We start from the raw sequence: 25,601 nt of genomic DNA on the forward strand, positions 1-25,601 counted from the left end.
AGCTAGCTTGCCCTATTGACTGCTTATCACCAAAATCCTCTTTCACTATTCAATTGATCTCTCTTCTTACCCCGTGATAGAAGTTTCGGCCACCTATGATTCCAAGACCTTTGCAAGCATGGGATATGTCCTGGTCGATAGTGAATAGTGCAAGACAAAAATCGCCAAAACTCGGTCTAACACTCTCAAGGTAAGCAAATCTATGTTTCAACCATGTGCTCTCTACAGCTAAAGAGATTGAGCAGCTTAAAGATCGGCTCAAGGCTATTGAAGAAGGCTGGTGAGTCTCCACGAGTCGACTACTAGGTTACAATAACTGAGTAAGGAAACAAGCACTGGCATGTTGCTACAGGAAGTGTCAAAAAATCCTATGAATGTTTATGCACCAATATGCACAACACCTTAACCTATTTCTTATCCCAACGATAAACTTCTAGACTACTATTCAAAAGGGGTTTGTGCCTTTCCGTGTTTTTGGGTTGTAAACTGATATTTTTAACTTGTCCTACTATAATTTTTTAATATTTTGAAACACTGCATGGTTATCTGCATATATCTTGTCTCGTGTGTCCTGTTTGTTTTGTGTTTTGGTCTTTTTGATTATGTCAAAAGGGGCAGAAAGAGACTCACATCAAATGAGGCTACAACTAAAGGGGAGCCAGTCGACTACCGAAGGCATTGAGCTAGAAAAATATGGAGTCAGCAAGATAGAGGGATCTAGTCGACTACATTGATAGGGAAATCAACTGATGTTTAATATTTATCATTATCAAAAGGAGGGAGATTGCTAGCTTCCCATATCAAAGTAATATATTTTAATAATAACAAACTAATTATTGCTAATATGCAGGATACACCAAAAGGATAATCAAGGCAAGAAAGATCATCATGGAGATATACTTGAAAGGCAAAACTAATCCTTGATACGACATAAAAGATAAGATCTTCTTAGATCCCAAAATGCAGGAAAGATAATCAACAAGATCGCAAACCAACATGGAAAGGAAACCACACCCTCTTCATGGACATATCTGATATGGACATGAATGACAGTAATAAAAGACAAGCAACCTCATATATATGGACATATCTGATATGGACGTATTACCCTCAATCAAGAAGCTAAATCAAATCCTTGATTGAGAAGAAATCCCTTGAGTTTGTTTTTGAAGCAAAGCAACAACATTAACTGAATGATATAAAGAGAGAAGACTGAAGACACGAAGACTCACACAACTTCACAAGAAATTCTTAGTGTGTCTCAAACTTAGTCTCAATAAAGATTTGTACTTCTTAGTTTACAATAGTTACAAAAGAGTAAGATCGAGTCAACTTAGACATACCAGTTGCGACTATATAACAAGATCTGAAAATCAAAATAAGCTTCAGAACTTGGTCACTACATTTGTACTCTGACTCTACTTTGAAGGATCTAAAGGAAACTTTTGAAAACCAAGGGGACTGGAAGTAGGCACCACATTGGTGTTCCGAACCAGGATAAATCTTTGTGTCGTTACTTTATTTACGTATTTGTTTACCTGCATTTTTAATCTTAAATTTGTTCTATTTAAGTATACTTGTTTGCAGATGAGTTGACTGTCAAGCTTGACTAGTCGACTCAGGAAAATTTCAATTCAACCCCCCCTCTTGATTAAAACTAAAGTTACAAATAAATGACGTGCTTGTGATATATTATTGATTTTTTTGACAATGATATAGTAGTTATGTAGTGCCAAAATAAGTCGGTAATTTATATGAAACTACAATTTTATGCTAAATACTTAAAGCTCATAAAATTATTTTGATAAAAAGTATATCTTAAAATCATTAATGAAAGTTCATACAAAGAGAAGAAGTTCATATGAACTTGAAACATCAAACAACAATGGATAGGTCATTCGTTTAAAAGGATTTCAATTTGAAAGTACATCCAAATTCTCTGATCATTGTCATTGCTTATTCAAATTAATTTAAAAATTATAAATATTAGAAAATTATTAATGACATTTTTTTTCTAAAGTGAAATCAATTTTTAAAGGATAAATAGACTTTGTACAAAGGATTAGAAATAGGAAAATGACATATTAATGTAATGAGTCATGTTTAAATAATGTACTTTAAAAAAAAACATAGATAAAATAGAATAACTATGACGCCAAAAATTTATACGGACAATTATTGTCGACTCTGAATACCTATGTGAGTACTAAGATATGAATTAGAATGAGGACTCAAGTTTTAACAAGCTCACAAATACGAGTAAAGTAATTTTGATTATTGATAAATTATCGTACACAAATGTTCTAACATAAAATATACATGCAATACACATGTTAGACACTCATATAAAAGTGGATAATCAACTTTTATCTTTTAATCAAAAGTTATTTTTTTCTTTTTAATTTGTTTGATCTAATTTGACTTGACATAAATTTTTCAAAAGAAAAAAATGAAAGTATTTATTTATTAGATTGATGGCAGAAAAGGAAAAGATCTTAAATACTACTTAAAAAATAACAAAAATACCCGATTTGAGTGCTTTAATTAAGGAAAAAGGGATCAAATATACCCCTCTACTTTGATTAATTGGTTAACTTTGTCCTTCGTTATACTATGAGGCCAAATATGCCCCTACCATTAGCAAACTTCACAAATATACCCCCTGATTTAACAGATTTTTTCAAATAGACTGAATTTCCCCAATTCACAAAAAATTACCCAATTTTCTATTTAATTCGATCCTAACCCATTAAATTAATCTAATCCACATCCATTAAACCTCCCAAACTTGTCTTCTTCAACTTGCAGAAGTTAAGATAATGGACACACGAAGCTTGGAATGATTGAGACAATCAAAGTTGGAACTTGGAACCATGTAGATTCACATCTTTACAACATTTGCATACAAACTGATCCATCTATCAAAATCGCACCATTAATGGGTGTTTTAAGAGATCGATTTATTCTGATGAAGATAACTCAACATTCGTCGTCGACACTTATCCCTGCTCCCCGCCGATCACTTGCTCATGCTTTACATGATGACCATTAAATTTTTCTCTTATATATCTCGCATTATTGTTTACAGTCGTTTAATCATTTTTATATATTTTTTTACATGATATTTAAAAATTGACGAGAAAATGAATATTCTAGTTATCTTTGAGATTCTTGATAAATGTTATTCATTATTGGATACATATAATGTTGAAAAGAAAAATTGATGGAACTGAGATTTAAGGAATTTAAAGTTGGGTCAAAATTTTATGTTCTTACAAGAAAACATTCTTTAATGGTGATTACAGATAGAAAGTTATGGAAAAAACTTGTGATTGTTGTTGATGGGAAAAACATGTTTACAAATTATAAGGAAATTTTCGTTTGAACCCTTTGATGGAAATGACAGAATTCATTAGAGTAAATAAAATGAAAAAATTTATTTTGGATTTAATTGGTAGTGGGTTAAAGTTAGTTTCAAAGACAAAATGGATAATTTAAAGTGAAATTGGAAAAATTCAGTCAATGTAGAGAGATTCCTTAAATTAGAGGGCATGCTTAATTAATTAATCAAAGTAGAAGGGAATATTAGGCCCTTTTTCCTTTTGATTAATCTCTTAATTAGCAGTAAAATAGTTTCCACCTACCAGTATATAAATGAAAATGAAAATACAGAGCAGCGATAAACACCAATATCCTGCCGCTCCTTGAAGTTGTCGGAGGGCAGCATCGATTGAATGAATAGGAAGAGTTTTGAAAATGAATACACCTCCGATAGAGAAGAAGGTAAAAATAGAGAAGGAAGAAGAAGTGAATGGAATGGAAGAGCAGAATAGAATGGAACAAGAAGAAGCACTTGTCGCTCTCATTGAGCATCGCACCAAAGAAGTCGAACATCTTCGCCAACGCATCACTTATTACAAATCTCAGGTTTTTCTTTTTTCTACTTCTGCTTTTACTCATTTCAAGTGTTGTTCATTGATCCCCCAGGCCGATCCAGAATTTTAAGTCGGTCATTTCGATAAATGAATTGCAGTTGTTGCTATTTTGAGACAGTCGGCGAGAACTTACTATAGAGTATAGGCACCCTTTTTTATTTTAAATAACCTTGCCACCTTCCACCAGCAACAGGAGGCTAGAATAGAGTAAAGGGGGAGAAATCACCTAGTGTGCATAGACACGCATCAACAACAATCACAAGTTTTTGAAGGACACGCATTCTTGGGTGCATACCCATTTCATTGACCACTAGTCTCACACCCTTGGGTGCATAGACAAGCGTTCTTTTCTTATCAAGGTTTACACACATGTGTAGTAATTGGAATTTTGGTTTCCAAGGTTGTCATTCCAGTTTTTCAACCATTAGGCCACTCCCTTGGAAACACAAACATAGACACATATTTATATATGTTTGAGATTAATTAGTTGTAAATTATAGTCGAATCAAGAGCAATGTTATTTGTGAGAAAGGGTGTAAAACATGTACCTTTTACTGTTTCTTGAAGTTAAATACTGCCATAGTGGCCTGTTGAACTTTCATCAAGTGTTCTTATTTGCAAATAAATGTGCTTCGGAAGAAATTTTCCCTTCTCGATTTGATTGCAAATATTGGGAATGCTGTGAGTTGGATTGTGGGCATGTTGGCCCATTAAGTTGCTTGATTCCTACTAACTTCTCAAATCCGAGTTGGTGTAGTATTCATTGGATTGCCTTCATGATCTAATATCAAGAAACCCTGCTTAACAGAGTTTTGAATTTATTGTCGTGAAAATTTCATAATGGCATGGAGGACACGGATTAGGGTAGACGGCTAGTAGGTAGGAGTGCTTTGTTTTGTTGTTTGTACTAGTAGGTGTCGTGCTACGCTGCTAGTTTCTTGTTCTGTTTTGGTGATGCCTATTGTGTTTGGGTAGATTGATTGTCGTATTATTCTGTGGTAGCCTTGTTTCTGATACTATCTGTTGTTTTGGTACTACTTCTTGTTTCTTGTACTTCTATTACACCCTTATCCACACTGTTGTTGTCTTGAGCTGGGTGTCTATCGAAAACCACCTCTCTACCTCACCTCTAAGGTAGAGGTACGGACTATGTATACTCTACCCTCCTCAGACCCCACCTTGGTGTGAATACACTGGGTGTGTTGTTGTTGTTGATAATTTCGAAAAGGTGGAGAGCATATATTCGATAAGTTCTATAATTAGGGTATTTGGTTGTCGTTTTTGTTGGTGTCTTCTCCTTCTGGGGTTAAGAGACATGCTAATACACTCATTAGTTGGACTCTCGTTCTCCCTTGGTAACAAGTGGTTCAGTAAAATAGGTCTAATTTTGAGATGCTATTTTTGCAAATGGGAACTTTCCTGACATTTTTATTGGTTTCTCGGTGTAAGGTTTTTGAGGATAAAGAATCAAGGTACTGTTAAGTAGTAACGATATGTAACAGTCTCTATGACAATCAGATGAAACAAACTACAGTTCATGTCAGCGATATTATGTGAATCAATGCACTTTCAAGGCAAATGATGACATGTTGAGGACGTAAACTTGAAATTGAGATGGCTGTTATTTGGGATACTTAAGTCATTAATTGACGTAGTAACGATGCTGGCGCATCAAATAGTTTTGCTGACAAAGATACTACAACAACGACAAACCCCGTGTAATCCCTCCGGTGTGTTGCCGGGTCTGGGGATGACAGTGTGTATGCAATCCTTACCCCTTCCTCAAGAAGGTAGAGAGGCAGTTCCCGATAGATCCTCCACTTGAGGTTGCAGACAAAGATACATCAATGTGAATTGTGGAATCTTTGTTCTTTCTTTCCCCATTTTTGGCAGTTGCAAGTTTCCCTCTTGCTGAAAAGGATCCGTGATACCTTGTCATACTAGTACGCTGTACACATTGAAATACATATGTAAGCATTTAATTAAATGATTACTGAGGAAAGAACTTTTATTTATCTAGTTCCTGTGACAGTTCCATCTTGAAACCTAGGTATTGGACCTCAGAATTGCTTTTTGAATGATATAGTAATAGCTTTATACTTTCTTATAATTTCCCTTGACTTACACTAGCTAACATTTTACTCGCCAAAGGATGTGTGTTGAATGTGGACTGCAACTGCGAGAGGTTTATGTTTTTATGTATACGTGCTTGATTTATGACAAAGTCTTTCTCTTTAATCCATAGCATTAATGACATTCCCCATCTTTACCTTATTTTAAAATTTTCTGTCTCCTTAAGTTCAAAGAGAGAGTTTAAAGTGTATACCTTTTAATTTTTCTTGAAGCTGCCTACTTCCCATGCCAGCCTATTGCTAGATGTTATATTAGTAAAACCTAAAAACTGTCCATACACTTCCTTTCATTGCCAAGTTCAAGTAGATATTTGGAGAGAATTGAGGTATCATTTAGCGGTTGTCAGATATAGTGTCTCAACTTTTTTAAGAATGTCAATATTAGGAAATTATAAGTATAGCAAGATTCTGTACCTTGTAAATATTGGAAAGGTTTAAACTTCCTGTAGGCTGTGATTGTGTAATTAAGAAAAAAAAAAAAATTTCTTACAATTACCAATTTAAAAAAAAAAATACTTTCTTTCCCTTTTTGAAATTTCTTGGGAACATTATTTAGATCACAGTCTACTCGATGGAATAATTAAGGAATTCATTCCAAGGTCATTTCTTCTTCCTGTATTTACGAACTTCTTGATTGAAAATTTAAAAACCAGGCTCTTCAACTTTATGTTGATGTCAGTTGTAAACATGTGACCTAATGCAACCTTCAAGGAAGATGGTGACTTTTTGAGGATTTTTGATGGACTATGAGCTGACTGTTTTGAATACTATAGTCGTTGATGTGTCCGGTAGCTGTGGTGGCATATCTAACAACTGCATTGACTCTTTATACGTGAATGTGATGTTACTGGGGTCTTTCACTCCTCTTTTTGGCAGTTGCATGCTTCTTTCTTGCATGGACCTTTTTGGTACTGTTTTCTTACATGCATTGACACACATATCTAAGCATAAATTGGATGAGTAAAAAGATTTCATTTATCTTGTGCCTTCCGCAAGAGATCCAAATAGGAGCTAAAGTTATTATAGTGATAGAGAGTTACTTGTAGATTGGCAGTTCATTTTCCTATTTAATTTGCAGTTCACTGAAGCAGTAAATTCAGCAGGATGTATGGAATATTGGCTGCAACCTGGAGGATGATTTACTTTTCATATTACATGGAATACATTTTTGTTTCTTTAAAGAGTCATTCCTGTACTTCTTTGGAGTAAAATTGACATCCCCATTTTCTCCTTTTTGGATGATTTGTACAGTTTGATGAAGCAGAGAATAGGCTAAAGGAGACACAACTGAAATTAGCTCGTCTTCAGGGCCGGGAGAACATAGCAGCATCCACAACTTCTTGTGGAAATAGGGCAAGTCCAATGACATCCAAAAGAAGATCCTCAAGTCCCATTCAGATAAGTGAGGGCTCTTTTCATAGCTTGTCTGAATCTAAACCACAACGTAGACAAGACAGCAATCCACCTCTTGGGAAATCTCCAGCGCCAGATTGGAAAATGGCAAGCCCTTTCCAGAAAAATGAATATAGTTCTCGCAGTGTGCCCCGGGGGAAACAACCACTTGTCATTCCCGATGTGAAACCAAGAGTATCTCAACCTTTGAAGATGACAGAATCTGGTCCTAAATTCTCAAATACTTCTGATTCTCAGGCTGGTGGATCAGGGTTTGCTCATGTTACTAGTACGGCAAGGTTAAAAGCAGATAAAAGTCACAGAATGCCTGAGAAGGAAGCTTCAGAAATTCAGCCTAAAGGAACAAAGAGGAAGTTTGGTAATATTGTAGTTATGTCATGAAATATTCTGGTAGTTATATTTGGTTTCTGGTAGTAGCACGTAGGGCTAAAGCCTTTAGGATGTGAAAGTTACCAACACATGTATTTATGATGTTTGCTTTCTAAGTACAGAGCAGAAAGAGCATAGAGAGCTGATACCCTTGATAGGTAGTTACTCTTCAGCAAGCATGATACGTTGCCAGACGTCCTGTGTCATATCTAGTCAACACAAGAGAAAGCTGAGAACTATTATTTCGTGTCCTACAAATGATCAACTTTTTGCAAGCAGGTAATTTTTTTTAATTAAGACTTACACACTGCTTTAAGAGTCTGTATGAAATGCGCTCATGCTAAATGACAATTTTGATTATGGATGCATTTCATTCCTTGTTTCTAGAGTTGTCAGTGATTTGGCAATGGACACCCTTAGGGATCGTTGGTAGGGTGTATAAGAATAGTGTTGAATAGGGTGTATTAGTAATGCCGATATCTGTTATTCGGAGATTATCTTCTTATGCACTGTTTGGTTTGGTCTATTAAAAATTACATGCACTGCACTGTGTAATTTCTAACAAAAAATATTTATTTACAAAAATATCCCCCACAAATACAATGGAAAGGATGTGTTAAAGGTTTTGAAAGGGAATTGTGTGTCTAACCATGCTAATGCATGCATTAAGTACCCTTGCATTGCTAATACCATGGTTTGCCATGTATTAGTTGGACATAGCATGATACAGAATAGAGTCTATAATCAATACTTGCATTAGTTATACATAGCTTGAAAATGTGTACTGTTAGAATCTAAGTAGTATTCTACATACTATTCCTTCTCCTACGCGTATCTACTTTCTCATGTTGAATTCGGGTAGCACCGTGCATCTTTCCGGACTACTTTCTCATATTTAATTTGCATAGCACCTTGCATTTTTCTTGTGTAGCACTGTGTGTCTTTCCGGTGACTCCTCATATCTGATTTGTGTAGTTACATGTATCTTTCCGACGACTCCTCAGATTTGATTTGCATAGGTCATGCCATCATTCCAACCTTACCCACATAGTTCTCTTTTTTCAATAGGGTCGTGCCATCATTCCGACCCTATCCATATAATTTCTCTTTTCCGGTAGGATGGCGCCATAATTCTGACCCTACCCATATAATTTTCTTAGCTTTTGTTTCAGTAGTCAAATCTAATAATTCGGCGACTTTAGTACCGTCCTGGCTATTCCAGGTTGTTCCAACCAGTTTTTCGAGCAATTCTTTTTCTATAGGTTCGCCCAGTCCTTGCGAGCCTTTCCATTAGTTTTGTTTTGGACTTAGAACACTAGAACACTAATCCAATGACCTTTGTCAGTTTTTGACGAGATCTTTCAGACCCCTTTCGATTTTTCCGACGGTTCAGTAAAATTTCTGCAAACGTGTATCACTAATTTCGGTTTAGTCCTAGGATAAGTCTGAACCCTTAATGACGAGATCATTGTGTCATGAGATGGGCAAAGAGTCCAAATCACTGATTATCCAAGTTCAACACGAGAGGACTAAGCACATTGAGATTGGTTATCACTTTGTTAGAGAAAAGATGCTCCCAGGAGATACTGTTACACAATTTTTGAAGTCGAGTGATCAACTTGCAATATGTCTTCATCAAGTCCCTCACCGGTCCTCGTATTAGTTATTAATTATATAACAAGCTTGGTACATATGACTTCTATGCACTAGCTTGAGGGGGAGGGTTAGAATCTGAGTAGGAGAAGGAATAATATATAGAATCCTACTTAGAAAAGGATTGTAATGTACTGCCCTACTTAGAAAAGGAATGGAATGTAGAGTCTATAAATAGGGTCTTAGCGTAATAATGTGGCTACAACAATTCAATAATATTCTTCTCTTATATTTCTCACTTGTACCAAACAAAGTATTAGTAATACATAAAGCTAATGCATGCATTATTTTTCGAATGCATTCTACCATACGACCCCTTAGTGAAAAAGCTTGTCTGTTTCCTTCTCCTGCCCTTTCTATGGGGAATTGTGCTTGAGCTTAACTGTAGTTCTCGACATAGCATTTTTAGGGAAGCAAGATGTTATCATGTAGATTCAATGATGATTGCAGCTTTATCCTAGTAGAGCTTCCACTTTCAAGGTACATAATTTAGATGCGGTCAATCTGAAGTGTTCATCCTAAGCTGTTATTTTGAGTTCCTCAATTGCAGTCTGCAGTCATTAGCTGTTGATAGTATCTTTTAATTTGTTTAGACATTAGCTGATTTCTTTTCCTTGCCATAATAACCACTGCACTTCATTTCTCTTGATTAAGTCCCTGTTTAGTTGTACTTTTTGTTCTCTCTTTGGCATTTTTGAGCATCTGGTATAGAATGAAGCAAATTTAGCTGAATGCTAATTTAGATTACCCAAATATGCAGTGCGTTGGATGGGCTTGTCAACTTATGGAAAATACATGGCAGAGGGTACGTTAGAACTTTGAAAGTCAATTTCCTTGGCCGTATTGGTATCTCTTTCCTTTGTGAGACTATATTTTGGAAGGCAATCCTACTTCAGTCGGCAATAATTTTTAAATGCTAATTGTATTGTTTTACCATATATTTGTGGTTTGATGATTATGAGTTACCTTTTTTTCTTTTTTGTGCATAATCAGGTCAACTGCTGATCTTCTTAGTTCCACTGATTGCCTTTCATCCAAGCATAGGAGATGGCCAGAAGATGTAGCCTGGCATCCGGAAGGCGATAGTCTCTTTTCAGTTTATAGTGCCGATGGCGGGGATTCTCAAATTTCAATCTTGAATCTTAACAAAGGAAAAGAGGTAAATATCCAAAGTTCATAGGACTGTGAAACCTACTTGAATGAAACAACGTCTACATGTGTGTGACATGTGCTAAGTCCTCTGCGTTGAGTTGCATTATGATTTCATTATAGACAGATCAGTATATTAGTCCACTTTCACATTATGAATTTTGGCATAGTAAGTTATGCAAACGTTTATCATAGTAGTTTAATAGACATATGAGACCCAGATCACTGGTCTTTCTGATGGAGAGCCATAGGATAGGATGAGGAAGTCCCCTGATTGAATTATGATCCTTAAGCTGATAAATTAAATTACTTATTTTGTTTTTCATTTGAGCCGTATTACTTAAATTGTTACTTATTAAAGAGAATCGAAGTACTTATATTGTTGGTTGTTCGCTTATTATGTGCTTGTCCATAATATTCTGTATGCATGGAAGTACCTTTTATTGAGCTTAACTTGTAAATTTATATGGATTTAATAATCATGATCCTATGAGGCTCATATCCTTTTTTTCTTTTTCATTTTCTGTAGATAACCGTCATATTAGAGGCTTCAAATAACTATCATACTCATAGGTTCCCCCTGACTAAACTAAACTAAGGTCTATTAACTACATGTGCATTGATTTCCTGTCGTCTCCACTATAAAAATCAATCTCTCATAAATAAAATCTGGGTCCAGCTTCTTAAGTAGTTGAGAAGGCTTAGGTATGTAGTATTTCAAAGAGCATCAGGCATCCTATCACATAAAATATTACTTTGATTTTATCCCTGTTATGCTCTCATGTTCTTTTATCAACAGAAGATGCGTGTAAGTTTCTTGGAGGAGAAGCCTCATGTTAAAGGGATAATCAACAATATAATCTTCATGCCGTGGGAAGATATCCAGTTTGTTACTGGTGGTAGTGATCATGCAGTTATCATGTGGAACAATAGGGATGGAGAAAATTCATGGAAGCCTAAAGCATTGCATAGAAGTTTGCATTCTTCTGCAGTGATGGGAGTTGCCGGTTTGCAGCATAAGAAAGTTGTGATGTCTGCTGGAGCTGACAAGCGGATCATTGGATTTGATTTGATATCTCAAAGAGCAGAATACAAGCATCAAATAGAAACTAAATGCATGAGTGTTCTACCTAATCCGTGCGACTTCAATCTCTTTATGGTTCAGACAGGGTAAAGTTTACGATGCTCTTTCGATGATCTTTAGTTGCATTTCTTACATACTGATTTCTAGCTATCTTACCAGTCCTTTCTCCTGCAAAAGTCCTTGTTTTCTTATAATAATGCAATTACTTTTATATAGAATAATGTGCATTCCGCAAAAATATTATTCTGGTGAGATATATAGCATCACAATACTTACCCAGAATCTCTTGTAAACTCTATTGAATTATTCCTTAAGTACTTGAAAAGATATAGCACTTATGAACGGCAATGATTTGGATTATAATTTATAAGAGTATCTAATATTGTAGTGTATGTTAGAATATAAGTAGGATTCTGTTCTCCTACTCATATTCTAACAGTGTATTTGGTTGTTTTGAGAACTGACTCCAACTTGCTTGGGATTGAGGTGTAACAGTAGTAGTAGTTGTCGTACTGTCTTTGGTTGTTTTGAGTCATTGCATAAATGTGTAATTCAAGATCCTTGCGGCAGTGTGCCCTGAATTGTGTCAAGGAACATAAGTTCCAATGCCAAAAGTCTTATATCTCTGAATTATAGAGGGGAAATTTTCCATGTAATGCCAATGCTGAGACTTGAAATGGATATAAGAACCAGTTCTCTGTTTGCTGCTAAGCTATTCTATTAAGCATAGAAATAAAGCATGCTTCTGGCTTTTATGTATTAACATGAATGAGTTCATATTTAGACGTTTGTGGTTTTCTCAGAACCAAACTACATAGCAATATTGTTTTCCTTATCTGTTTTTGTGTGACACTTCCCCAATTTGTAATGAATAGTAAGAACCAATCCAGACAAAAAATTTCATCAGATAGTAGCCTTGACAGTGAAAATATCTTCAGTGTCTGGGGTTTAAGAGATCAGATGGTAGAATGAGGGTGGCCATAGTAGTCTATGTGGATGGTTCTATCATCTTAATGGCTGAGTTGCGATCTTTTAGTTGAAGCAGGATCAGAAGTCCAAACATCATTTAAATGGATTCTATGCAAAGCAACAAAAGAATGTGATACTATGGACTAAATTAAGAGCCAGATTCTTCTGGAATGGAAGTGGTCTGAGGAGAAATTGGCTTCAATCCTCTAGACAAGCCTTTTATCTTAGATCTATTGGTGCAAATGCGTATATTAAGTACTGTGAATTCTCGCATTTAATATGGATCTGTACTTAGTCAAGAGAAGCAGGACAAATGATCAAAACCGTGATAAGTCCCTGATTGATTTAGGAATGCTATGAAGCCTCCGAAAAGCAGGGGGATCTTTCTATGGAGAAAACATGGTGACATTAGTGCAGGTTCTCAAGGTTCATTCTTGTATGTTGATGATCTCTCTTTCCTTTTATGTTTCTTCTAAAAATATACCAGTTCTAAACCTCTTTAATCTTGAATTCTTGATTAGTTCTGCTTGTGATATTAGTACACTTATAACACCACCTTGCACTAGGTAAAGTTTAAGCATGAATGCGTCTTTTGCGGGATTATACTTACATAGTCGCATTTTGCTTAATCTAATTCTATGACTGCATGTTTTTAATGCAGGACCATAGAGAGGCAGCTTCGCTTGTTTGATTTTAGATTGAGGCAGACAGAGGTTCATGCCTTTGGGTGGAAGCAAGAAAGTAGTGACTCACAGTCGGCTCTCATAAACCAGGCTTGGTCACCTGATGGCTTGTACATAACATCTGGGTCAGTTGATCCAGTCATCCACATTTTTGACATAAGGTACAATTCACACAAACCTTCTCAGTCCATCAAAGTCCATCAAAAGCGAGTCTTCAAAGCTGTTTGGCATCATGCGGTCCCGCTCCTCATTTCTATATCTTCTGATTTGAACATCGGGCTGCACAAAATCATTTGAGGTGCTGAGAGAAGCATTACTATTCCCAGTCATTTCCCCCATATGTCTGGGGAATTTTATCACGAAGAAGCATGTCTCAATGCCTTCAACCAAAAGAAACTCATGGATATGTCTGTGGTACTAAAAGATGGTAATGAGACGAAATCAGAAGGGAAATGCTGATGAGTATCAGCTTTGCAATTGGCATAATTCTGCATTCAGGCAGCTGAAGCAATTTTTGAGTCGGAGTGGAATATGTAAAGTTTGTCTACAATGAAAAGCTTGGAGACATCCAACTCTCCTAGGACATAGGATTGTCTTCAATAGACTCCAAAGTTTTGACCTTCAGTGTATTTAGTGATACATTTCCTGTGTCAGTCTGTGATTTGATGGCAATGGATTAGAGACTGCGGCGTTCACATAGCTGCCATTCTGTCCTTGGTCTTCACATCACATTTGACCTAATATTTCATGGAGTCTTATTTTAAGAATCCATTTTCGCATGCATAAACTGTTCTCTCTTCAGTTGCTTCTGTCTGAATTGAGGGAGGTTTTGGTAGTCAAGTTTCTATGCTTTCAGGGTTCGAGGGAAATTGCTCCGCTCCCTTTTATCCTTTATTTTTTTTCCTGTACAAAACACAGTGAAGGAAGGACTTTTTTTGTGCTACTCATCATGATATGAGAATATTGTAATGGTTAAGTGGTTGTTAGTTAGCGGGAAAGTTGGTTACTACAAATATTTGTATGCACTATGGAAATGATCAACAATTGAATAATAATACAATTTTTCCCAATTGAATTCTATTTTCATCTTCTCTAATCAAGCCCATAGTTGATTACTCTGCGTTTTCCAGCTGCTAAAACCTCAGATTCTCCTCGAGTCTCTGCATTTTGGCTATCATTAGAATCATAGCTTGCTGATTCTAGGCATTAATGGCGAAAAGAACTAGGTCAACTGGTGAACCACTAAGAGAACCCACTTCTGAAGTTGGAGAATTGCGTGAGTTGATGCAAAAATTGGTTTAAAAAATGGGGATCCTTACTGGTGAGGAAGCGTCATTGAAGAAATTGGATCGAACGGTATTGGAATTGAAGGAACAACTTGAAGGGATGATTCTCCTATAGAAGATGGAGTTCAGGCTTTTGGGGCTAGACAGGCAAGAGAGAGATAACCAATGGAAGAGGAACCCAACCAATGGAAGAGGAATCCAGAAACAGGATCCCTATGAGGTACAAACAGTATTGCTCGTTACTTTGAACTATATTTTTTGAAATTCTCAGGAGAAGTGAAATCCTGGTTGTTTAGAGTCGAACAATTCTTTAAATTTGATGAAATTGCGATGGACCAAAGAGTGGGATTAACATCAATACATCTGGACGGTGACGCTATTCGATGGCACCAATCTTTAATGAGGTATAGACAGCACACCCACCCGCCTACTTGGAATGATTGCAATGGCATTGGTGGAACGATTTGGGGTTGAGTAAGATGATCTTATGAAGGAGATCAAGAAGATTAAACAAACAAGTTCAGTGAAAGAATATCAAGCTATCTTTGAGAGCAAATTGTCAAGAGTAAATCTATCTCAGGAAAATGCAATTAGTTGTTTTTAAGGATGACTTACAGATGAGTTAAATCTAGCTATGAAACTGACCAATCCTACTAGTTTATCTCAATTGTTTAAAACTACTAGAATGCAAGAAGCCTATTTGACTGCTCAAGCTTAAGCCACGAGACATAATTCTTTTGCTAATACTTAGAATTTTTCATCTAAGAGATCAAATGATTCAAGGTTTCAGAATAAACCTTTATTATCAACACCAAATTCTGGTATTCCGGTAGCTTAGAAGGGGTTGAACAGGAGGTGATTAAGCATTGAAGAGATGAATCAAAAAAGGGCATAGGGGTTATGTTACTTCTGTTTTGAGAAGGATAACCCTGGTCATTAATGCAAGAATTTTAAACAATTGTATATCTTGGCGATTGAAGAGCAAGAAAAATTGATGGATTAAGAGTTAGATTACTGTGAAAGTCAAGAGCTGGGACAAGAACCAGTTATGGAGCAGATAGAAATCTCTATTGATGCCCTGAATGGGTCATTGGGATATAGGACATTGAGAGTAACTGGTTATCACTCAGAAATCATTGCATATATTGGTGGATACTGGGAGTTCCATAATTTTACTGACCCTGGCAAAACTTTTGGGATGTTGTGTCAAGGAAACTAGTCCTCAATTGGTAGCTGCTGCTAATGGAATAGTATGAAGGTAAATCAAGTCTGTAGAATTTCACAGTTACTGCAGGGTGCTGAATTCACAACTGATTTCTTACTCTTACCTTTGGGATCTTGAGGAGTAGTACTTGGAGTCCAATGGTTGCTGATACTTGGTGATATTAAAATGAACTTTAGGGAACTCAATATGGAGTTCTGGTACAAAGAAAAGAAACACTTGCTAAGAGGTGCGGGAAAACAAATCACAACTTCTAGTGCTGGTAAATGGGAAAAGCTCACAGGTATTGAATTCCAATTGTGTATGATTCAGGTGGTGTCTATGAGGTGTAACAAATTACAGTGGTACTCCTTGTAGGTACAAGGTGCATCTGATAAAGATCCTCAAATTTTAAACTTGTTGAATGAGTTCAAAGAAGTATTTGATGAGCCTAAGCAGTTTCCACCTTCAAGAGGTGTTTTTGATCACACCATAGTATTACAACATGGAACGGAACCCATCAATAAGAGGCCATATAGGTACCTAGCAGTTAAGAAAGATATTATTGAGGAAATGGTCCAACAAATGTTAGATCAAGGACTACTACAACCTAGTAACAACCCTTTTTCATCACCTATTGTGTTGGTGGGAAGAAAGATGGGACATGGAGACTATGTGTTGATTATAGAGATCTGAATAAACATATAGTGAAGAATAAATTTCCCATCCCTATGGTTGAAGATTTGTTGGATGATCTTTTGTGTTTAAGCAGTTTCTTAGGAAGTTTGTACCAATGTTTTTTAAAGACATTCTGATATACAGTCAGAATTTATATGATCATCTTGCACATCTTAAATGTGTATTTCTTGAAATGAGTAAACATTAGCTGTTTTCTAAGCAGAGCAAGTACTTCTTTGGGGTTCCTAGAATTGAATATTTAAGCCATTTAAAAAAAAGGGGTAACAACTGATCCTCAAAAGATCACGACTATACAGAATTGGCCAGTACCAATATCTCTTAAACAACTAAAGGACTTCTTAGGATTAACTGATTATTACAGGAGATTCATTAAAAATTTTGGGGTGATATGCAGACCAATTAATGATCTTCTCAAAAAGGACAATTTCAAATGGCCTACTGAAGCTGATTCTGCTTTTGTTCAACTGAAGGAAGCATTAACAAGAGCTCTTGTATTGGCACTACCTGATGCTAGTAAAACTTTTGTGATGGACATAGATGCTAGTGGATATGGTATTGGAGCAGTCCTTATGCTACAACGTCATTCCATTGCTTTCATTAGCAAGGGCCTCTCTAGCAGACATGCTTCCATATATGTGTATGATAAAGAGCTTTTAGCAATTGTGCATTCTATGACAAAATGATCATAGTATCTAAAGTTCAAGAGGGGGGAGTGGTGAATTGAAAACTTTTCCTGAGTCGACTGATCCATATTGAAAGGCAACTCACCTGTAGATTAGTATACTAAACAAGATTGATTAAACTTAAATGCGTAAACAAATAAACAAGTAAGTAAGAGAATGACAAAGAGATTTATCCTGGTCCGAAACACCAATGTGGTGCCTACTTTCAGTCCCCTTGGGTTACAAGGGTTTCCTTAGAGCTTTCAAAGTATGAGTTGGAGTACAGATAAAGTGAACAATTTCTGAATCTTATTTTGTTATTCATATCTCGTGACATAGCCTCAACTGCTATGACCAAGTTGACTCAAACTTTCTCTTTTGTAACTGTTGTAAACTTGAAATTACATAGCTTTATGGAGACTAAGACTAAGACACACTAAGAGTTTTCTGTGAAGTTGCGTGATGTCTTTCTTCTTCTTCAGTCTTCTCTTTTATAATCTTCAGCTGATTCGGCTTCTTTGTTCTATAAGGAAAACCCAAGGGATTTCTTCTCAATCAAGGATTTGGATTGATTTCTTCATTGAGGAATTACACCATATGGTACATCCATATCAGATATGTTCGTACATGTGGTGTAACCTTCCTTTCTAGAATATAGACTCATAACCATACATGTCCATATCAGATATATGTCCATGTAGAGGATGTGATCTTTCTTCCTTTTGCGATTACTTGTGAGATACTGTTACAATTGATTGCTAATTTTCTTTCTTATAATTTGGGATCCAATGAGATTTTTTTTGATGCGATTCCAAATCCAGCGTTGACTTTCTTGTAGTTAGGGATCACACGAGACGCTCCTCCATATTTAGCTTCTAAAAGATCTTCATTGCCTTGACTGCATCTTCAGTGTATTCTACATATATTCGTTTAGTAGTTTGTCATTATTAAAACATATTATGTCAATATGGGGCTAACAATCTCCCCCTTTTTGATAATGACAAATAATAAACATCAGTTGACTTTTCTGTTCTTGTAGTCAGCTTGGTCCTCTTTTCTTGCTGACTTTTTTGCCTTTGTCGTCAGTTGACTTCTAAGCATTAGTAGTTGACTGGCTCTCCCTTACTTGGAGACCTATCTGATGTTTCATCTTCTCCCTTTTTTGACATAATCAAAAAGATCAAAGCACACAAAAAAAAGACAATGCAGTTACTAACAGTAGAAAAAAACACCACAACAAATAAGCAACCAATGTATCATGCAAAAAAAAAAGAAAAAAGAAATGTGGCACGACAAGTTAAAATATCAGTTATAGATCCCCCAAAATAGAAGAGACAGGACCCCTTTTTGAATAGCAATCATCATCTCAACATTTGTCCAGAAAATAGGTAAGAGTGTTGTGCATATTGTGGCAGAATCGCTTATAGGACTTCTCTACATTTTTGGAGAAGCTGAAGTAGGGATTCTGGACTAATATGGTAAGCTCATTGTTAGAAGAGTTGGTCTCAGATTGGATGGATTCAACATGAGCAAACTATTGAACAACTTGACAACTTCCTACTTAAATCCATCAATAGTTAGTCGTACCTTGCCTACATCAATACTGGTTTCCTTACCCAACTGTAGTAGTTTGGTAGTTGACTCCTGAAGAAGCAACAAACCTTCTTTGATCGCCTTGAGCTGATCCTTGATTTCCTCAATTTCCTTCATCATAGGGAACACAGGATTAGACAAAGATTTGATTACCTTAAGGATATTCGTTCATGATTTAGCAGAGTTCTTATTACACCATTCATTGTCGAGCAAGACATATCCCATGCTGGCAAAGATCTTAGAATCATAAGTTGCTGAGACATTCACAACAGGGTATGCAGAAAGATCAATGAAATAATAAAGGAGGATTCTGGTGATCAACAGTCCATAGGGCAGGCTAGCAGTGACATGAACATCTACAACGCTTTCCAACATATATGCTCGGAACAAGAAGACCCTCTTGATTTTATACTTTTCACCATGCAGTACAACACAAACACATCACGACACGTCACATTACTAAGAGAACCTTTTCGAGGAATGAGTATGGTGGCGATAATATGAGCTAGAATTCGTTACTTGAATCACAGAGACAAAGGACCAAAGTTAGATAAATTAACATCGGGGTCAGAAACAACCTTTTTAGCTTCCTCGAAGCTAACCTCAAAATTTTCAGGCTATTTACTACTCATGAATAGAATGAACCCAGAGAACTTAGTGTCAAAATTTTTTTCAAATAGGAAATCATTTAGAATTACTCTTGTTCCAACCACCAAGGTTTTTAATTCATGGCTATATTGAGAAAGACGAAGGTTTGGATAGAACATACGTACAAGATCCGCATGCACTTACATGCCGCAAAATACCAGAGATAATTCTTGAGATTTGAAGAAGGAACTTACATTGCTGTGAGATTTTTTCAACTGAGAGAGATTAACAATCCAATCGGGTACGAATGAATGATTTTTAAAAGTGATAAACTTCTCCCATTATGAGCTAGTTCAAAATTTATGTATGTTCTCTGGTGGAAGGGAATCTAAAGCGGAGGGATGAGTCTTTTTGACAGATGAATTTGGGCGGGCTCGAGGTAGAGCATTTTTTAGGAGCAGTTGAGTGCAAAAAGTGTGAAGAGTCTTCCTCAGAGGAGTCGGAGATGAAGACAGGATCATGATTGTCAGAGTGGAAATCTGGAGGGGTTTTTGTAATATTAGCCATTCATCTTATTCTGGTCATTGAGAAAAGATAGGTTTGGAGAGAGTTTAAAAAGTCAGAGAGGGAGATAAAAAGGTGGGAAGTTGAACAGGGGTGAAGTAAATAGAGACGACTTATGAAGTAAAAGGATGACAGAGGTCTGGGGAAAAGTGAAAGGTAAAGTGACAATAATTAAGGAGAGAGAGAAAAGCGTGAAAGGGTGGATAAAAAGAGGTGATGATGCTGAGTCAGAGGGGGGTAAAAAAAATAAAACTGTGTAGAAGAGTTTTTACCAAATAAAAAGGTTGTATAATCAAATATCATTAATGCAGGTTATGCCAAGGCTTTTCCTTAAGGGACAAAATCTTTCTTCCAATAAGGGTTTAGTAAAAGTATCAGCCAACTGGTTTTCCGAATCAACAAATTTTAAGGAAAAATCTCCATTTTCTACATGATCTCAAATAAAATGATGCTTGAGATCTATATGCTTAGCTATAGAATGATGCACAATATATTTTTATAAACTAATTGCACTAGTGTTGTCACACATAATAGGCACAAATTCAAAAGATATATCAAAATCATGTAATTGATGCATAATCCATAAAATTTGAGCATCACAATTTCCAATGGCTATGTATGCAACTTCAGTAGTTGATAGAGCAACTGAGGTTTTTTTTTTCATGCCATGAAATTAGCGCATCGCCAAGAATAAACATGTTTCACTAGTGCTTTTTCTATCATTTTTGTCACCTGCAAAATTAGCATCTAAATAGCAAACTAAATGAAAATGTGAGGAGTGAGGGTACCATAGTCCAATATCGTGTATCCCAATGAGATGCAAAATGATTCTTTTGACGACAGTCTTCTTGGACTCTTAGGAGCCGACTGAAACCTTGCAAATTTGCATATGTTGAACATAATATTTGGTCAATTTGCAGTTAAGTACAGTAGCGATCCAATCATCCCTCTATATGTCTTTTCATCAACATCCTTTTCGGATATATCTGAATCAAGATTTTGGGAGGGGGACACATCCAAAAGCCTTTCCTTTTTTTCATACCAAATTTCTTGATGAGTTCTTTTGTATATTTTACTGGACTGATAAATGTACCTTTAGGAATTTGCTTGATTTGTAATCCCAAGGAAAATGTGATCTTTCCTATGAGACTCATTTCAAGTTCTCCTTTTATTAGATTTGCAAAATTCTCACACAAGAAAATGTTAGGACTATAATAAATAGTATCATCAACATAAATTTGCACAATGATTAGATTAGAATCTAACTTTTGAGTAAAAAGAGTAGTGTCTATTTTACCTCTTTAAAAATTATTGTTTAACATAAAAGTAGTCAACCTCTCATACTCGGTTTTTGGGGCCTGCTTGAGACTATTGAGTGTTTTAATAGCTTGAAAACATGGTTTGGATGTATTTTTGAAACTACGAGGTTGTTTTACATAAACTTCCTAATGAATCAACCCATTTAGAAAATCACTTTTAACATCCATTTAATATAATTTAAAATGGTTAAAGGCGACAAAAGCTAACAAAATTTGAATTAATTCTAACCTTACTATAGGAGCAAAGGTTTCATCATAATCAATACCTTCCTGCTGGAAGTATCCTTGAGCTACAAGTCTGGCCTTATTTTGGATGACCTTACCTTCTTTGTTTTGTTTGTTCCATCGACCCATCTAGTTCCTATAATTGAGCAACTCTTGGGTCTTTCAACTAGATTCCAGACTTGATTACATTCAAATTATTCTAATTCTTCCTTCACGGCCTCAACCCAAGACTCATCTTTGAGGGCCTCATCAACTTTTTTGGGCTCAATTTGAGACACAAGAGTAGCAGACACCTATTTTCTTAATGATGCTCTTGTCTGCATCTTATCATCTGGGGTTTCAATGATAAATTCATTTTGAAAACTTACATTGTGTATCCATTTTTTTGGAATATTAATTTTCATTGTTTTATCAATAAGAGCTGACCCTGGATGGGCTATTGTCGACTCAGAGGTTGTTGCTTTAGGAGTTATGTCTGCTTTGGCTTTTTACTATAGATAATTTACCTGTTCTTCATCAAAACTCAATCTTATAGAAGAGTGGTTAGTTTCATCATATACAATATGAATAGATTCTTTGACACATGGAGTTCATTTGTTATAAGCTCTATAGGCGCGATTAGTGAAGAAGTACCCAAGAAAAATACCTTTGTCACTTTGTGGGTTAAACTTCCTTAAGTTATTCTTACCATTGTCGTGTATAAAGAATTTGCATCCAAAAAGATGAAAATAGCTTATTCAGGCTTCTTTTCTCTCTGCAACTCATAAGGAGACTTTTTTAGAATTGGTCTGATGAGACATCTGTTGAAAATGTGACATGCTATGCTCACCGCCCCTGTCCAAAAGTGATCTAGTAGATTTTGTTCCAGAAGCATGGTTTTTGCGGTCTCTTAAAGAGATCTGTTCTTTCATACCAAAACCATTTTATTGAGGAGATCAAGGAGATGAAAAGTTCTGAGAGTAGCCATTTTGGGCAGAGTATTCCTCGAAAATTTTGTTTCTGAATTTTCCTCCATGATCACTATGAACGCAAGTGATGAAAGGTCCTGCTTCTCTTTGTTCTCTTTTACAAAAGATCTCAAAATTAGTGAATGCTTCATGCTTGTGAGTAAGAAACATTACCCAAGTAAAATTAGAATAATCATCAACAATAACAAATACGTATCTTTTTCCACCAATACTTGCAGTCTTGGTGGGGCCAAATAAATCCATGTGGATTTTTTAAGGGGGCTTGGTGGTAGTGACAATATCTTTGAATTTAAATAATGTCCGAGTCTATTTACCAAGTTGAAAAGTATCACAGATGTGATCCTTCTCAAACTTTAGTTTTGGCAAACCTCTTACCAATTCAAGTCTAGAAAGTTTTGTTGACATGCATGCTGGCATATCTAAGTTTTCTGTGCCACAACCACGTGTCATTGGTTTGCACAGTAATACATGTCAGAGTAGCAAAATTAGGATTATTTAAAACATAAATATTGGAAATACGTTCACTGATAAAAGAAATATTGTTTTTTATGTTTGATGGAGAAAATCTGATCTTTGAAGGATACTCCGAATCCTGCATTACATAGTTGACTAATAGTCAATAGGTTATGTTTGAGTCCATCTACAAGATGCACTTTAATGAGTTTACAGGAGGAGTTGAGCTTCACTGAGCCGACTCCGATGACATCACCTTTGGAATTATCCCTAAATATGACTGATCCTCCTTTAATTTTCTTTAGAGAAAAAATGTTTTCTTCTTTTTTTTTGGTCATATGTCTGGAATATCTGTTGTCAATGACCCACATTCCTTTCCTATATCTTTTGTAGATATGTTACTGTAAAATAAGAAATTAATTTTATTTAGGTACCCAAGTGGTCTTGGATCCTTGAGGGTTAGATGTGCTTCCTTTGGGTCGCCAACCCCACACTCCCTTAGACCTTTGTCTGCAATTATGTGATTTATGCCTTTTTTTACCACAGGTATAATAGACTAGTCCTTTAAAATAAAAAGAAGTTTTAGAAGACTTAAATAAACTTGATGAGGAGCTTGATTTAGCTTTAAGAGAATTTAATTTTATAGAACTATGACTTGGTGATTTTTTAATGCTGTTTAACTGCATTTTACATTATCAAGTTCTTCTTGAAGTAGGTCAGTTCTGATTTGACATGCTTCACGTTTAATTTGCCAGTTTTTTCTTTCCTCTTCAAGATTTCATTTTAACTAAGTTTGCCAATTTTTCTTTTCTTGAGCAAGTTTATTTAATTCATTAATAATTTTTTGAAACTCATCAGTAATCATATCAAGATTTGTTTGAAGAAGGTTACAATTATGACAATTGAAGGGTTTTACCTCACTAGGTTTACCCTTTGCCATGAAGCACATATTGGCTGTTTTTGCATTATCTTCATCACTCCATGCCCTAATGTTTTTATTTTTCTTAGATAATCTTCTCCTTAACTCTATATAGTTCTGTTTAATGTGTCTATGTTTACCATAATAATAACAATGATCATCTTTGTTTGTGAATTTATTATTCTTGTAGCCTTGTGGTCTCTTCTCCCTTTGTCTTAAGATTTGCCTTACTCTGTGATTTATGAAAGCCATTCCCTCACTGTTGTCTTCATCTAGGGATTCTTCTTCTCCAGTTTTTATGGCATTGAAAGCCAAAGCTTTCTTCCGTTCTTCTTTTTTGTACCTGTTTATATGATTTTGTTCATAGTCAATGAGGTTACCTCTCAGTTCATCATAGGTCATGTTGTGGAGATCCCCATCTTTTAGAATGGCAGCTATAGTTTTTCATGCTTTTGGAAGACTTTTTACAAGCTTTTGGACTTGCAAAATTTTTGGATAGATCATTCCTAAGGACTTTAGTTCACATTCAATATTCCTAAATCATGCAAACATTGATTCCACACTTTCATCTTCTTCCATTTTGAAGAGCTCATAGTTATTGATCAGGGCGTTGATTCTTGCATTCTTTACTTTAGTAGTTCCTTCGTAGGTTAGTTCTAATTTGTCCTACATCTCTTTTTCTATTTTGTAGGTTGAGATCTTGTCATATTTGGCTCCGTTAACTGCACATTAAAGTAGGATTAATGCTATTGCTTTAGTTTCAATTACCTCTTATTGTTCCTTTATGACTTCAAAATATTTGAAGTCATCCAAGTCAACATTTCTTTATTCCTTGTCCTTTTCCTTGATTCCTGGAATAGGTTTTGGTCCCTTCCTAATGACAACCCAAGAATAGAAGGCCTTTGACTAAACAAAAATCTTGAATCTATTCTTCCAAAATAGTGCTATCCATTAAAGTATGGTGGTCTGGTTGATAAGTGACCATCTTGAAAAAGTTCTCCTATAATTTGATAGTTTGCCATTAGATCTTTGCTCATGTACGGTCAAGTAACTGATACCAAGTGAAATTCAAGAGGGAGTGGGGGGGGGGAGGGGGGGGGAGGGGTTGAATTGAAAACTTTTTCTAAGTTGACTGATCAATCTTGACAATCAACTCACCTGCATATTAGTATACGGAAAAAATAGATTAAACTTAAATTCGTAAGTAAGAGAATAACACAGAGACTTATCCTGGTTTGAAACAATGATATGGTGCCTACTTTCAGTCCTCTTGGGTTACAAGGGTTTCCTTAGAGTTTTCAAAGTATGAGTTGGAGTGCAGATGGAGTGAATAATTTTTGAATCTTATTTTGTTATTCAGATCTCGTGACACAACTCAACTGGGTATGATTTAGTTGAGTCCACCTTTCTCTTTTGTAACTATTATAAACTTGAAATTACAAAGCTTTATAGGGACTAAGAATGAGACACACAAAGAATTTCCTGTGAAGTAGCATGATGTCTTTCTTCTTCAGTCTTCTTTTTTATAAGCTTCAGCTGATCCGGCTTTGCTCTATGTAATACCCCGTACCTTCTTAACTTAAATTCATTCCTAGAATGTTAAGGGATAGCTTCTGAAATGAATACTATCTATTTCGTGTGGAATTCTTTAGATTTAGACTTCCCATTTCATGTGAAAATGAATAAGCTTTCCATCGATACTAAATTTCTCTAAATCCGACACTTGGTGAAGGAGTT

At 35.7% G+C, this 25,601-nt stretch overlaps 1 protein-coding gene across 3 annotated transcripts; it reads left to right on the plus strand.

The window, feature by feature from the left end:
* The first annotated feature begins 2,769 nt into the window (after positions 1-2,769).
* LOC107850764 lies at positions 2,770-14,457 on the plus strand. 3 transcript variants are annotated; one of them, XR_001668709.2, is made up of 8 exons: positions 2,770-3,927; positions 7,319-7,838; positions 7,972-8,128; positions 10,263-10,307; positions 10,496-10,661; positions 11,451-11,821; positions 12,781-13,140; positions 13,366-13,779. XR_001668709.2 is itself a non-coding variant. In XM_016695507.2 (7 exons), the coding sequence occupies exons 1-7, from the start codon at positions 3,757-3,759 to the stop codon at positions 13,682-13,684; spliced, it is 1,749 nt and encodes a 582-aa protein (XP_016550993.1). In that variant the 5' UTR covers positions 2,770-3,756; the 3' UTR covers positions 13,685-14,457. The 3 variants fall into 3 exon arrangements, 2 of the variants coding, with proteins under 2 accessions (XP_016550993.1, XP_016550995.1); XM_016695507.2 differs by lacking the exon at positions 12,781-13,140 and having other exon boundaries at positions 13,366-14,457; XM_016695509.2 differs by lacking the exon at positions 12,781-13,140 and having other exon boundaries at positions 11,454-11,821; positions 13,366-14,457.
* Positions 14,458-25,601: the final 11,144 nt, after the last annotated feature.

The sequence above is a fragment of the Capsicum annuum genome, chromosome 12, assembly GCF_002878395.1.
Source record: "Capsicum annuum cultivar UCD-10X-F1 chromosome 12, UCD10Xv1.1, whole genome shotgun sequence".
Lineage (NCBI taxonomy): Eukaryota > Viridiplantae > Streptophyta > Magnoliopsida > Solanales > Solanaceae > Capsicum > Capsicum annuum.